Source organism: Chaetura pelagica, unplaced genomic scaffold, assembly GCF_000747805.2.
Source record: "Chaetura pelagica isolate M959 unplaced genomic scaffold, ChaPel_1.0 scaffold595, whole genome shotgun sequence".
In the NCBI taxonomy this organism is placed as follows: Eukaryota; Metazoa; Chordata; class Aves; order Apodiformes; family Apodidae; genus Chaetura; species Chaetura pelagica.
In genome coordinates, this window is record NW_009953221.1 from 223859 (window position 1) to 239438 (window position 15580).

The window sequence follows — 15580 nt, forward strand, 5'->3', positions numbered from 1 at the left end:
GATCAGCTCTGTCTTTCAGGCAAACAGCAGCAAAAACCCCAGCACAGTCCAGAAGACACAAGTTGACATCCCGAGGAGCTGAGAGCAGGGCCAAGGCCCTGGGACGCGGCAGGACGGGGGAACCCCAGGAAAACATGGGAGGCCAGGAGGCCAGATGCCTGAGCAGCAGCAGCAGCAGGGGGCAGCTGACCACAGTCACATCCAGCTTCTGCTTCACCTGCAGAGCCAAGAGCCTTGTGCTTCCCCCCTTTCCATTGGCTTCAGTGTCTCTTTCACAGGTCGAGTTCTTGCTCGTCCGCATTTTCCAGCTGCTTTGGCGGTGCAGGAGGCGAGGCAAAGCAAAGGGACATGGGGACAGAGGAGGAGCAGGACTTGGGACTAGGATGTTCTGGTGTCCTTCAGCCCCCAACAAGCAAGAGAAGTCCCACCTACTTTATCTGAGAGGGGCTTTGACTGGAGCCAGCTGACTGCATCGTGTCAACCATATTCCAAAGCCTTATCAAGCATCAGCTTCACGTGTGCTTCAGGCTCACAGCTGAAATCAGTTCCTTCTGAAATCTTTGGACCACTTTAAGACCAAACAATCCCCCATATTCTCCCCTCCCCGAAAGGATCATCCACAGTCAATAATTTATATGAAGGTAAAACTTCAACTAAAGACATTTTAAAATATGTTACAACAAACAATATATATACTTAATGCTGTAAGGACAGAAAACTCCCTCTCTCAGGTCAGGGGACTCCTGCTTTGTTTGGTCTTGAAAGTACCCACAAATCTCAGATTTCTGCTCCTTTGGCTCCCAGCACATTTTCCTCATTTGTTAATGAGTGAAAACCTACTCCCAAGAGTCCTTAGTATAAAAATAATCTGTTTAGGATTCAATCACTCCAAGGAAATGGGGGAGGGGGGGAACCAAACAAAGATAAGTACACGCTTCTGAGAAGAGGAAAAGCTTCTGTGAGAACATACAAAACTTATGTACAAAAAGTGTGTATTTAGCTCTACATTTACACCCCACGGAGAGAGACACACACACCCCCCCACACACCCCTGGGTATTTTAACCCATTTTTTAAGTCTGAAAGCAGCAGCTATTGGTCAATCTGAGGATCTGGCGCGTCCGACCCATGTGTTGAATCCTTCAGCTGTGGTGAAGAGGGTGCCTGAAAACCTGGAATCCCACTGGAAATGCATTTTTTGTCCTGCAGAAGTTTTGTTCCGCACCCTTCCAGCTGGAGCTCAGATCCCAGCAAGTTTCATGTCTCCTTGTTGGCAAAACGTGGATGTTCCTCCTTGGGTTGGACTTAGAACGGTCGCTTCCTGTTTTGAAACCATGGTTACAGAAGGGACAGCAGCCATGGAAACCTCTTCCATGTATGTTCACAGATAAGTCCACTGACAACCAGTCAACTTGGCAAAAAAACAAACACCAAAAAAATAAAACAACTATTAATCATAAGATGATTAAAAATCTGCAGGGTCTGTCAACGTGTGTCACACACTGTGGCAGCAATAACAAGAGTCCTGAGATTTGTGGAGGGGGCACAAAAAGCAAGACACAACCCTTGGGCCAAACAGGAAACGTTAGGAAGGACTTGACCTGGGCATGGAGAGAATCCGCCCGTTTTTCTTGCCACCGTTCATGTGTGTGTAAGGTATGTGCTCCTCATAGTTCCCCTTCAGGGCCATGGAGGGGCCATTGTCCCTCCCCAGGACTTTGTCCCTCTGTGAGTATGAGGAGGGGTCGAGGGGAATGCTCTCCATGTTCTCAAAGTCCATCTCGTACTCCTCGGTCTCCAGAGGTTTGTTCTCCTCGCTGTAGAAGAAGGAGACCTCGTGGAAGCTGGGGTGCAGGTCCTCCTTCAGCATCTCGATGATCTCAATGAAGGTGGGACGCATCTTGGGGTTGTACTGCCAGCACATCTGCATCAGGCTGTGCCTGCAAGGGGCAGGGCAGAGTCAGGGCCAGCAAGGAACAGCTTCACAGACCAAGAGACCATCCCTGTCACACCACCCACCAGCCACACCACCCTGACACACATATAGAATCATGGAATGGTTTGGGTTGGAAGGGACCTTAAAAACCATCTAGGTCCAACCCCCCTGCATGGGCAGGGACACCTCCCACCAGCCCAGGTTGCTCCAGCCTGTCAACACCCCATGCTCAAGAAAGGCTGCAGCAAGAGGTCTTGTGTTATCAGGCACCATGGAGGAAGAACTTCAAGTACAAATCAAGTTTCAAACTGGAGTGGGTAACTGGCCAGGAGAGATATTTCTGAATTCTGAGAATTTTCTGAAAATCAGCAGTAAAATGTTGCTGCAATTCTCAAAGTCTACTGATGTACAGAGAGAGGAACAACAGAAAAGCTGAGCAGACCTTGGGATTAAGAAGCTGCTCTGCAGCACGTGGATGCAGATGGTGACCAGGCTTTGCCATGTGACATGAACCAGCTGCCACCCACTAGTCTGGAGTGGAGGAAAAACATTTATTTGGGCAACTAATCCAGTGCTTTTTTGTATTCTAAGTTTCCCAGTGCTCTGTCCTTCCTTCTCTTGCCTCTCTGCTCACGATGGAAGGTCCAGGTTGATTTAATTTCCCTCCTGGTGAAACGGGCTGGGTTGGGTCTTTAATTCCTGGATCACTAGGGATGCACTGGTTCAATTTCTGTGAGAGGTGACTTGTTAAAGTCTTGTTTTGTTCCTCCCCAACAGAGAAAGGGATCAGAAGTGCCACTGGGGGCCACCTTTGTTGGCCACACTTGAGCTAAGGAGCCCAGCTTGGTCCATTGCCCCCTGCTTTAGTACTTACAGCCTCTCTGGGCAGTTGTCTGGCTGATCCAGGTATCCTCCATCCATGACAAACTTTAGCACCTGTTCATTGGAGAGTCCCTGGTAGGGCTGCTCTGCTAAACTGCTTATTTCCCAGAGGACAACACCAAATGACCTAAGAAAGAGAGAAGACTCCTGGTGAGAATAAAACACCCTCCAGTTCTCTTTGGAGACCAGGTAGCTAAAAAGAGCACCACAATGTTATTAAGAAGAGGGTTTCCAAACAATGTTTCACATTTTGTCTGTACTTTGAACCTCTAACACACCCCGTGTGTTGTGAGCTCCTGAGCTGGAATCCACCTGGGACTGCAGAGCCAACTTACCAGACATCAGAGTAAGCAGTGAAAACCCCATCCTTCAGGGACTCAGGTGCCATCCAGCGCACGGGCAGCAGCCCCTTGCCCCCCTTCCGGTAATAATCTGTCTCATAGATGTCCCTGGTCATGCCAAAGTCTGAGGAAAACAATTGGGATCTGTTAAATGTCTCCCCTTCCCTACTCATACTGTGTTAAATGTCTCCCCTTCCCTACTCATACTGTGTTAAATGTCTCCCCTTCCCTGCTCATACTGGGCAACATCTCCAGGTGAACGGGGAGGGACATTTTACCAGGGCTTGTGGTTAGAGGACAAGGGGTAAGGGATTAAAACTGGAAGAGGGAAGATTTAGGTTGGACATGAGGAGGAAATTCTTGAGTGTGAGGGTGGTGAGAGCCTGGCCCAGGTTGCCCAGGGAAGCTGTGGCTGCCCCATCCCTGGCAGTGTTGAAGGGCAGGTTGGATGGGGCTTGGGGCAACCTGGGCTGGTGGGAGGTGTCCTGGGCTGGTGGGTTGGAAGGGACCTTAAAGATCATCTAGATCCAACCTCCCTGCATGGGCAGGAGAGGGTTTGGGTTACAAGGTAGCTCTTGTGGAAGATAAATGACTTAAAAGGTACCCGACCTGATGATACGATTATCAACACTTGGTGTGTTGTACCCAACACCTTCTTTGTCCTGATTCTCAAGGAACACTGAGATAACCCCAGGCAGCTTAGGCTGGAAAGGCCATGAACTTTTGGATAGAGGTTTGAGAATGGAGAAGGTGAGAAAAGCTGTTCTGGTTCTAGGGGAGAAGATTATTTTCTTTCTTAGGTCCACAGAGTTTTTTTCACAGGGCAGAAAAAGAGGGAAGTTTGCTGCATTTCCCAAGGGAGCCCATGGAAATCCTGTCCCTTTGCCCCACTGGTCTTGGGCCTCATCTGCTTTGCCTTTACAACAAAAAGGGCCCAGAGAGTTCTCTTCTCCTGCCACACTGCTCACCTCCAATCTTCACAGTGAAGTCTTCTGCCACCATGCAGTTCCGAGCAGCGAGATCCCTGTGGACAAACTTCTTGGCGTTGAGGTAGGCCATGCCGTCGGCGATCTCCGCAGCCATCTGTATCATCTCCCTCAGCGTCGGGGGCGGGCGACCAGGGTTGTTCTACAATCAGTAAACAAGTATTAAACCCCCAATCCAGTAGCTCTGTGGCAGAACAGACTCCCTCTCTCCTGTCTTTACCTCAGCATCAGGTCTCAAGGAGCGTAGGTAGCTTTTCAGATCCCCGTGTGCCATCAACTCCATGACCACCAAGGTGGGTTGCCCTTTGGAGACCACCCCGAGGAGGCGAACCTGGAAAATAAGTGAGAAATTCCCTCAAGCTTGTGTCCAAACACACTGAGCAGAGCCCAGCTCCGAAAAAAGGGAACACAGCAAAGCAAACTCCCCCAAAACAAGAGCTCAGAAAGGCCCCATGAAGCCCTGTCATCATAGAATGGGTTGGGTGTGAAGGGACCTTAAGGATCATCTAGTTCCAACCCCCGTGCATGGGCAGGGACACCTCCCACCAGCCCAGGTTGCTCCAAGCCCCATCCAACCTGCCCTTCAACACTGCCAGGGATGGGGCAGCCACAGCTTCCCTGGACAACCTGGACCAGGGTCTCAAAAATTTCCTCCTCATGTCACCTAAATCTCCCCCCTTCCATTTCTAATCCATCACCATTTGTTCTCCTGGGACACCAGGAGAGTTTTGCAAGATGCGTTTTACAGAATACGACAGGGAGGATCCCAGCTCCTCTTGCAGAAGAGCTGCTGTTGTGAGTGGAACCTGGGGCTTTGGAAGGACTGAAGTCCCATGAGTTGTGTGATGGGACTTGCCAGCTGGTGACACTCACCACGTGATGGCAGCTGAAGCCCTTCATCACGGAGGCTTCATTGAGGAACTCAATGCGCTCGCGCAGACTGGCCGACTCGTTGACGGTCTTCACGGCCACGCGGGTCTCGGGCTCCCCCTTCACGATGTCCTTGGCAATCCCCTCATACACCATCCCAAAGGAGCCCTGGCCCAGCTCTCGGAGCAGAGTGATCTTGTCCCGTGGCACCTCCCACTCGTCGGGGACATAGACTGTTGGGGGAAAAGTTCCTGAGTTGAGGCAGGAGCTTTTGGAAGGTGTTTTCTGCAGCAGCCACGGGAGCCACTACCACAGGACATCACAGGTAAATAATTTGTAAAGAGCAACTAGAAACACTCCATGAAGACAACACCAACCCCACACTGCATGGCCTGAATGTGGCCAGCAGGTCAAAGGAGGTTCTCCTCCGTTGTGCCCTGGTGAGGCTGCATCTTGAGCCCTGCATCTCCTGGCTCCCCAGTTCAGAAAGGACAAGGATCTACTGGAGAGAGTCCAGTGTGGGTCCAGAAAGATGCTGAGAGGAAAAGAGCATCTGTCCCATGAGGAAAGGCTGAGGGAGCTGGGGCTGTTCTGCCTGGAGAAGAGGAGGCTGAGAGGGGATCTCATCAGTGCTTCTCAGTATCTGCAGGGGGTGTCAGGAGGGGCCAGTCTCTTTTCAAGAGTGTCCAGTGACAGGACAAGGGACACTGGGCACAGGAGGTTCAAGTTAAACATAAGGAAAAACTTTTTGACTCTGAGGGTACCGGAGCCCTGGGACAGGCTGCCCAGGGAGGTTGTGGAGCCTCCTTCTCTGGAGACATCCCAAACCCATCTGGATGTGTTCCTGTGGGATCTGCTCTAGGGGATCCTGCTCTGGCAGGGGGATGGAGTAGCTGATGTCCAGAGGTCCCTTCCAACCCTGACCAATCCATTTCCACATAAGAATTAAGGCTTGAAAGAAAACCCTCCCTGCTCTCACCATCACTGGCGCTGAGATATTCGGGGTTAGAGGAGGCGTAGAGGGGTCCAGTTGGTCCTTCGGTTTGTCTGGAAGGGAGACACAAACTTCAGCACCTGTGACACAACTGTTTGATCAACAGTTTGATTAACCCCCAGAGCCTGCAGCAAATCCAAACTGTCCCTATTTCCAAAGGCACAAAATCCAAATTAACGTTGCGATCATCATCTCCATTAGAAAACAAACCCATCACTTCCAACAAATACACAAAACCTTTGGGTGTGTGTTTTGCTTGTTCTGGTGGAAACGACCTAAAATTGCACTCACCTCTTTTTCACAAGCACATAAGCAGCTCCAATAATTCCAGCAATTATTATGGCAAAAACAATGGGAACAATGATGACAGCAATATTAGGCTGAGCGTTCACTGAAAGAGAAAGAAAGAGTTGGAGGTGTTACCCAGGTCCAAAATCCAAGTCTTTTCCTTAATAAACTCTCCACCTTGGATAAACTGGAAGAAATATGAAGCTAGAGGCTATTCCATGGAGCTGGTCAGAATGAGAAGAAGAGAAGTCACACATTTCTAAGAAATTTCAGTTTCTTGAATGCAGATGTGTTGGGAAACATGTGACAAGCCCCTAGAGCTGCCTCTGTACTTCTTGCTCCCTGACCTGGGTTATTGTTGAAATAATAATAAAAATGAACTCACAATAATCAGCCACATAAAAATAGGTGGGTTCTGTCCACGAGCCATTTCCAGCCAGGGAGGTAGCTCGGATACGGACGCTGTAGTTCCCAGGCTGCAACCCCCGGAGTCTGCAGCCCTGCTCGTTGGCAAAATGCTTCCTGGACACACAGTAGTGAGCTTCCTGAGGGAGGGAAAAGTGCAGGAATTCAGCTCTGCAACAGCCCCAGCTCCACAGCAGCACCACCAGACTTTGTGCCTCACCTCCTCTCCCAGCCAAGGTACACAAACAGGGCTTTAACAGCTCAGGTCCTTTCCAATGAAGTGGTTTGTCCTGGATTTGCATTTTACAGTTTGGGAGGTCAGGTTCCAGGGAGCAGATGCCATCTGCTGTACTAGGACCTCAGCCCTGAAATGTGAGCTGGGCTGGCAAGCCCTGGCATCCTGCACGGGCAGCACTGCTGCCCACAGGCTCTGCCTGCTCCACACCTTCTTCATGTCCCTCAGCAACTTAAATTTAGAGACATGTTTTCTGTCCTTCTGGGAAATAAAACTCCTAAAAAAGCTCCACGCAGAAAACTGGCCAATTCCATACGTGGAACAGGCAGCAGAGAGGCAGATTCTTCTTTCTCTGTCACCACAGACTTGCAGAGGGCACAAAGTCACCAGTGAAGTTGATGTCACGTTAGTTCAACCAGGCAGGACACAAGGACTAGTAAAGACTGACCAGTCCTGGACTCCCAGGCCAAACTGCTTCCCTAAAGGTGCAGAAGGACAAGCAGAAATTCTCACCTCTGTCTCCCCAAGGCGTCCATAATTCACTTCATAGAGCACAATGAGACCATTGGGCTCCTTTGGCTCCTGCCACTTCAAATGGATGGTGTTTTTTTCAATCAGTTCATGGGTGACTGGCCCAACGATGTCATCAGCCTTAGCTAGAACCAAGGGCATGATGAGTAACAGTTTTATTTCATGTCTTTGGCAAAATTTGCCAACGCTTCACAGGATCACAGAATCCTGGAATGGTTTGGGTTGGAAGGGTCTTGGGAGATGCTCAGCTGCATCTTCTTTTTTACAAGGATATAAAGTGAGAGGACAAAGGGCAAGGGGTTAAAACTGGAAAAGGGAGATAGAGGCGAGACATGAGGAGGAAATTCTGTGCTGTGAGGGTGGTGAAAGCCTGGCCCAGGTTGTCCAGGGAAGCTGTGGCTGCCCCATCCCTGGCAGTGTTGAAGGGCAGGTTGGATGGGGCTTGGAGCAACCTGGGCTGGTGGGAGGTGTCCCTGCCCATGCAGGGGGGTTGGAACTGGATGATCTTTAAGGTCCCTTCCAATCCAAACCATTCTATGACTCTATAATAATCTAGATCCAATTTACCTTCTGGCATGGTCCTGGCACTGACATAAGCTGCAACACTGCATCTGGACTCCTGGGCATCGTGGTTGCAGGCGTGGAGCTCAATGCGGTACCCGGTGAAATGGCGCAGGCCCGAGATGACCAGAGACTCCTTTGACTTCACTTTTTCAAAAGGTTTCTGCTCCTCTGTGTTCTCAGAGGCTGAATTGTTGGCAGAGGAGGGGATGGTGGGTATCACCACCGTGGCATTGGCCACAGAGCCCAGGTCTCTTCGTTTTCTTGATGGCCTGTTGAATAACACAGGTTACGAGGTTATTTGTAGTGGGCAATGTAAACACTTTCATCTAAGAAGGAAGAGTTAAAATGGTCAGAGTGCCACTGAAAACTCAAAACCAAGCTTGGAATTTGCAAAGCAACAAAGGGATTCTTGTTTAAAATGTTTTTTAAAAAAACCCAAACTACAATAAATGTCTCTCCCCCCCTGGAACACACATGGCTTCTCCAAACTGCACATCCCCAAGCCCCCTTCCCTGCACAGCTTCACACAGGGCAAAGAAAGCAAAAGAAAGAAATGCAGTGCTAAAGTATTTGCTTGAGAATTCCAGTTATCCCAGCAGCTCCCAGCTGAGCACAGCCCCCCTGGGCTGCCTCACACATGCCTGGCAGAGCACTGATGTTTCGGAGTTCAGCTCCAGCACATGAGGTCATACCACAGCCCCCAACTCTGATGACCTCAGATGTTCCACATATTCCAAGTGTCACAAACTTGCATTTATAAAGTGTCAGAGCAGCTTCCCAGCTCGGTGGAACACATCTCCCCCTCTGAACCCTGAGGCTGAATCTAGAGAGAGGATTTTAGCCTTTTTCGGAGAGACCAAAACCTCAACGGCCGCGTTTCAGGCTCCCAGGCTGGGATCACACAGCACTTGTGTGGTTTTGTTAACCAACTGGTGCCTCTGCAGCTCTTGCACCTCAGGCTGCAAAATCAATGTTTTGCAGTTGTAAAAACAGAACTGGCAGCATGATCCTGTCAGCTCCCCTGTCTGCAGGTGCTACTTGCCAGCTCTGGCCTCAGGTCGTCAGTAAATAAACAGGATTAATTTAACAGAATTAAGAACCAATCACCAATTTAATTTTCTTGGGGGGAAAAAAAACAACAAAAGGAGTTAAGTACCCAACCTAAACTCCTAACACTTTGCATCCTGCCACACACTCACCACAAGGAATTCCATGTTGGGAATTAACCAACGTGGTGAATCAGCCCCAGCGTTTTGTGACACAAAAGAAATCAATGCCATTTGAACACATATTCTAAGGGGATGATCTTTTTGTGTATGTGCAGCTATTAAAGGGTACAAAGAGTGACCTGAACTGAACCCACACTTGAGGCATCTCCAGTCTCTAAAAATGTAACAGGCTGTTGAAGCAAATCTTTGCTGCTGAACTGAACTTTCCACTGCCAGCCTTGGACCACCAGGCAAATGATTGGCCAAGTGCAGCCACCAGGAGGATGGCACAGGACAGGTTCATCTCTGCAGCCCCAGCTCTGCTCCCTGGTGTTGTTTCTCCTCCATCAGCAAACACAACCAGCTGGAAAGCAGGTTTTGAAGATTTCCTCCAACTGAACACAGGGCTGTACACAACTACATTGATCATATTCATCCACCTGATGGAAAACAGGGTGGCAAATTCAGCCTGTGAAGGCTCAGCAGAGCACATCCCAGCTTTTAGTTTTCTCTAATTACTAATTAACTCCTTTTAGAGCTGCTGTTTTCTCAGCTTGTGCATTGTTCTGAACAGTGTCCCCTGACAATGGGGCAGAGTTCAGAGCCCCAGGTCTGGGTTGTGCCACCTCCCTCCTTTGGAAGGAATCTTGACAGTCAACCAGAACCTTGTCTGGACCCAACAGCAAAGCTACACACCATTGTTTACAGACTGTGGATTCAGCTGGAGAGAATTCTGGTTTTCACATGTGAAACAGTAATTTGACCACTGAAAGCAACACAGAGGAAAATGCAAGAACAACTTCTTCCTTCTCAAGTAACAGAAAGCAGGGAAAACTTTTGAAGCTGTCAGCCCCAATCTTCCCATATTTATTACCCTGGATCTGCAGCAGTTTTCTCACCAAATTCTCTGTATTTTCAAACATCTGAAGGCTCCCCATAGTTGTTCCAGTGCCATTTTCATTATAGCTCTTGCAGTAGCTCCAATGACCTTCCCTCTAATACTTAAGATTCAAGTTCCTTCTCCTCCTACTCTGAGATGTCCAGTATGTGTGAGTGCTCTCAGCTGGAATGGACAACTCCACACATGCAATGTACCCTGTGCTGGGGAATGCCCAAAACCCCTTAGCCAGCCTGAGCCAGGTCTTTCCACACACTTGAAGTTTGCAGAGGAGCAGCTGGCCTGTCTGCCCCCTTCTGCTGGCAAAGGTGTTTGTGTATTTGTCTGTATTCATTGGATTGAACCAGGAAACTCAGAAAAATAAAGTTGCTTTTCATGTGAGCCATTTCCCAGGTCTTGTTCACTCTGTAACCCATGAATATTTGTAATGACACGAGTGTGTGACAGAAAGAGAGGGCAGAGGCAGAGAAGAGTGAGACTGCTGCTTCTGCAGTAGCAGTGGTGGAGAGAACACATGGGATTACATCCTGAATAGCAGCCATTTAGTTCCCCTCTGCCTCTCAGGACTTTTTTCCAATCTTTCCATGCTTTCCAAAGAATCATGGAGTGGTTGAGGCTGGAAGGCACCTCTGGAGATTGTCTCATCCACCCCCTGCCCCAAGCAGGGGCAGCCAGAGCAGGCTGCTCAGGGCCATGCCTGGTCAGGTTTGGAATATCTCCAAGGATGGAGACTCCACAACCTCCCTGGGCAGCCTGTCCCAGCCTGCAATCTATCTGTGTGCTCCTAACTGTACAAAACATGTTCTGATATAAGAGCAAACACCACAGGGAAGAAGAAACAAAGCATCAGCTTCTGATGGCCACTTTGTTCAGCTACAAAGGGAGGTCACACAGCCCATGGTGTGAAGATCCCCCCAAGCTCTGCCTGGGAAGGTGGGGATGGCAAGAAGCATTTAGAAGCTTCTGGTTTGCCTTGCCAGTGCCAGAGCAAATGAACCCACAAGACTTGTGATAGGATCTTCTGGAGTTATCAACCATGAAGGAAGAGCTTCTGGGATCTGCAGAGGGGTTTGCAGCAAGCCAGGTGGGATTGGACCTGGATGAAGGCAGATCTGTGGCAGAGCCTCGTGTGGATGGGATGCTGCACTGGGAGCAGAGCTGGGAACAGGATAGGAGGAGAACAATGGTACGTGGAAAACAAGGAGAGAAGATGTATGGGGAGTAACTTCTCAGTTGCTGTCTTCCACACCCCTGCTATCTCATATTCCTCCTGATTCTCACCTGCAAGATTCACCCTGTGAAGGGCACAGAGCTTCTCATCTCCACAGTGTCTGGAGAGAGACAATAAACTATCAGGAGCCACAGAAAAAGCACCTGAAGTAAAACAGGCTTCATGTTCATTTGCCAGGCTGCAGCCAGGCTGCCCTGTGAGCAGGGCCACAGTTTTCTCTGGAAAACTAATTCTGATTTATAGTTGCCATAGCCTGGAGCCTGTCAGAAAAGGCCAGCAGGATGCAGCTCAGCAGGAGGGCATCTTTACTGCTGACTTGTAACACCCAAAAGGGCTTGTATGAAAAGGATTGGTTAGCCCAGGGGAAGTGGAGACTCCTTCCCTAGCAAGCTGACAAGGTGGCACATCCTGGTGATGGGTTTCTTCCTCAAATACATACCCCACAAACTGGCCTGAGAAGCATCCTGGCTGCACAGTAATGTTGGGGAAAAAAGAGAAAAAAGAAGTCAGCTTGTCAGAATCATCTGCCTGGAGTTTGGCTTTTGCACATGGCTTGATGCTCCTCTGCTCTGGGATATGTTGTGTCCTGGCATCTTTTTGCAGCCTGAAACGTGTCCTGATCAGCACCACCAGCAAGAGCAGGGACTGCACAGGCTTCCCTGTGACAACTCCAGGCTCCCAGAGGAGAGACACTGTCTGGTAATGCACTCAGAAATAAAAAATGTTCAGTGCAGCAATGTAGCTTCTGTCAAGCAGTGGGAAATAGGTGTTTGTTAGCTGAGGGCTAACGGAGAACAAACAGAGAGCACAAAGCAGGACAGTGGAGAGGGAAATCATTGCTGACTCGAGCCTTATTCCCAGTGCTTCCTCTGTGAAGTGTGAAGACATTCAACACCACTTAATGTGACACTGCCTGTGCCATTCAAAACAGGACATTCACCACCCACAGCAGTTGCATTCCTCATGGTATTGGAGGTATTTCCCAGCCTAAGTGCAAGGAAGACCGCAAATACCGCACGGGAGGACATGGCTGTGGCACAGGAAACTTCCCTGTTCCTTTTCCTTTCTTTTCAGCTGGATGAAAAGCTAGACCACAACATTTCAGGACAGAAAAAAAACCCCAACAACCCAACCAGCTATTTTTGGCATGGGACAAGTTTGAATGAGCTGCAGGCATTTAGCTAGTTGTTAAGGATTTTCACTTCACTCTCAAGCTGTGAATTCAGAGGCAGGAAGTAAGAGCAGGATCTTCCAAATCCGTAATAACATCAGTGGGAGGTGCTGGGCTCTCCCCAGCACACACAGCCAGCTGGACTAGGCAGTCTCCTGGAAGCCCAGAGAGACTGGTGATACGGCCACATCCAGCCCAGTATTTCTGTTTAATGATTTTATCCCCCTGCCCCAGACCACCCGGGCAATATTGGTTGGATATTCCTACCTGGGGACAAACACCTCATTGTGGAGATAGTTCTCAAAGGTCTTGCGGAAAGCTGACTCCTCCAGCTCCTTTTGTATCTGGGAGTCTGTTTTAGGGCAGGAACAACATTCTCCACTGACCTCCTCATTTTCACTTTGATTATACTTCTGAGGGTCTTCAGATTCAAAAGGAGGAGACCAGGTCCTTGAGGGCAGTTTTAATCCTGTGGATAAAAGTATTTAGTATCACTTCTGCTCGATGTGGTAGAAGCAGATGTTTGATCCTACAAAGATCCATAACAAGTGTACACAAAATCCACAGAAACATCTGGGCATCCTGAGCTTTCAGAGCCAGGGCTGAGCAGCTTTCCCTCTTTTATGACAGGCCTTTGGTTCCAAACTGTGCTCTTTCTGAAATGGAGCTCAGATGCTGCTGTAGCCAAGCCAAGTTCTACCCCAGCTCACCTCAGTTTAGGTACCAGAGGGCAGCAGGTGATATTCTGGGAGTCCTCAGTGAAACTCAAGTGTTCTGAAAGAGTTTTCAACAGGCACAGGGTGCCTTCAAAAATTAACCTGATCTCCAGGAGCACTGAAATGTTTTCCTAATTATCTTTTGTCTAAATTATTAAACTTCTTACTCAGTGGAAAAGGAACAAGTGCAGAAGGGGGATCCCCAAAGGAAAAAAATATCTGTAAAAAAATGTTTCTGGAGAGTTTTTGCACATGACTTGGCAATAGTGCCTAATGTGTAATGCAACTGAACAGTCCCATCCTTGGAAGTGTTCAAGGGCACGTTGGATGGAGCTCTGAGCAACCTGGGCTGGTGGGAGGTGTCCCTGCCCATGCAGGGGGGTGGGACTGGATGATCTTTAAGGTCCTTCCAACCTAAACCATTCCATGATCATATGACCAGTGGGAGAACACAGCTGCACCTCAGCATGTTTTTTTGAATCATCCTCCTGAAAACAGCTAAATCAGGCATGCAGAGCTCTCCCAAGGTGTGTGGAAAACCTTCAGAGAGCTCCGAGAAAGCAAGCAGAGAGAGAGAATCACACACTCACCTTTCAAGCAGTAATCAAGCTCATAGAGCTCACTGTCCTCTGCCTGCTGCTGCCAGAACACCAGGTAGTGGGTGATGTTCCCGTTGGGCTCTGAGGGCGGCTTCCACTTCAGAATGATCTGGGATGATGAGTTGGAAACTGATATCGGGTCTAACGGGACTGAGGGAACTGTGTGGGTGGGAAAAGAGACAAGAGGTCACTGCCAGTGCCCTGGCAGAGCTGGGGAGAACATGGGACAGACACAGGCCAGCTTCTGTTTCTGTGGCAATAAACAGTGCTCTCCATCCCAGCTCGAGTGACACCCAACAGTCCTGCACGGGACACACCAGTGTACACACAAACTCCTACATGTGGCCACACGAGCCAGAGGGAAGACTTTGGCAAGTCCATTCATCCTGAAGTTATAAATTAGACTTGGAAATTTATGCAAATGCAGTTATCCTTTGTTTCACAAAAAAGGAAACAGAAAAGCCTCAGTGCTAGTGAAGGCCATTTGTGAGTGTGCTGAGAAAACAAACGAAAATTTTAGGTTGAATTCAATTAAAATTAGATCTTAGAGAAGGTTGAACTTCAACATCCCTGCAGAGAGTGCAAGACATCATCTCTGTACTAATGCCTCTCCACTCTACTCTTTTGCTGGGGTAAAGAAAGTTGCAATAAACTTTGCATTCCCACAAGGAAGAAGGACAGGTACGCACACATCCTTCCACTTGTTTGGGAACACCTTCCTACCGAAGGAGAGCAGCAATGGCAGTGGGAAGTTTCATGGCTGTGGGACTATCATGACTACAGGCAGGGGACTGTTCAGGTCTGTTTCTTTTTCATTTGCAAGGCAATGTGAATGGAATGACTCTGACCAGTGGCGTTGGTCTGGACGTAGATGATCTCGCTCTTCGCACCGTATGTTCTCCGTTCGTCTGAGAAGGTGACCAGAGTTTTAACAAACACAGCATATTGTGTCCATGGCTTCAAGCCCCTCAGAAGCCAGCCTGGCTGGGCCTGGGCTTTGGGCTCGTTTGACCGTGGGGGTGGGTCAACATCCACAACTGTCCAGCTGTTTGACCCACAGGCATCTTGGCCATCAAACTCCGTCACATTTTGATACGGACTGAAAGAAACCAAACACAATAGAAAAGCCTCAAATTAACAGAATCCTAATCCAGGCTTTTAAAAACAACATGTCACTGAGAGTGGGGATCCCTTACCCTTTAACTATCTCATTGTCTGTGTTCTGGAAGCATAGGGAGCTTTGCAACCCAGCCTCCTCCCACCATCCCACATCACAAACTGTCCCACAGATGGTCCCAAAAACTAAATCCAGGCTAATTATTCTCAGTTTGATGAAAATCAACTTGGTAACCTTGATTCTAAAATAATGTTTCCCACCTCAGTGGGAATAAACACTTCAACATCCCATGGAGACAGTGGGGAGATGATGAACTCCATGGTTATAGTAGGTCTAGAATAGCTGGAACAACTAATGTTGAGATTGCTCTTCAGTGAGGAATCTGGAGTGTACAGAGCTCAGGTAAATCTTACAGAAGTCATTAATTAACATCGGAAACTTCAGTTTAGGAGAGAGAACATCAGAGTCCTGCCCACAGCAGGTCTAGTGTCTCCTCTTCAACACCAGCTGCTGATTGTGGAAGCCCACCAGAGATATTATGTTGTAACCTAAGGGTGGATCACTTACGCTTCTTTGTAAAAAAGCATAAACCCCAGGAGATCCCGGAAA

General features: G+C 48.8%; 1 protein-coding gene across 1 annotated transcript in view; it reads right to left on the reverse strand.

The window, feature by feature from the left end:
* Nucleotides 1-1176: 1176 nt before the first annotated feature.
* Nucleotides 1177-15580, reverse strand: part of INSR (insulin receptor) — a 42283-nt gene continuing 27879 nt past the window's right edge. The window contains exons 6-20 of the mRNA XM_009997794.1: nucleotides 15539-15580; nucleotides 14703-14953; nucleotides 13846-14013; nucleotides 12807-13008; nucleotides 8035-8300; nucleotides 7450-7592; nucleotides 6682-6841; nucleotides 6300-6399; nucleotides 5994-6061; nucleotides 5018-5247; nucleotides 4365-4475; nucleotides 4127-4286; nucleotides 3153-3282; nucleotides 2810-2944; nucleotides 1177-1939 (exon numbers count right to left, since the gene is read on the reverse strand). The exon at nucleotides 15539-15580 is cut by the window's right edge and continues 76 nt beyond it. Coding sequence (XP_009996096.1) covers nucleotides 1585-1939; nucleotides 2810-2944; nucleotides 3153-3282; nucleotides 4127-4286; nucleotides 4365-4475; nucleotides 5018-5247; nucleotides 5994-6061; nucleotides 6300-6399; nucleotides 6682-6841; nucleotides 7450-7592; nucleotides 8035-8300; nucleotides 12807-13008; nucleotides 13846-14013; nucleotides 14703-14953; nucleotides 15539-15580 — 2521 coding nt within the window. The 3' untranslated portion in view covers nucleotides 1177-1584. The remainder of the gene's footprint in view (nucleotides 1940-2809; nucleotides 2945-3152; nucleotides 3283-4126; nucleotides 4287-4364; nucleotides 4476-5017; nucleotides 5248-5993; nucleotides 6062-6299; nucleotides 6400-6681; nucleotides 6842-7449; nucleotides 7593-8034; nucleotides 8301-12806; nucleotides 13009-13845; nucleotides 14014-14702; nucleotides 14954-15538) is intronic.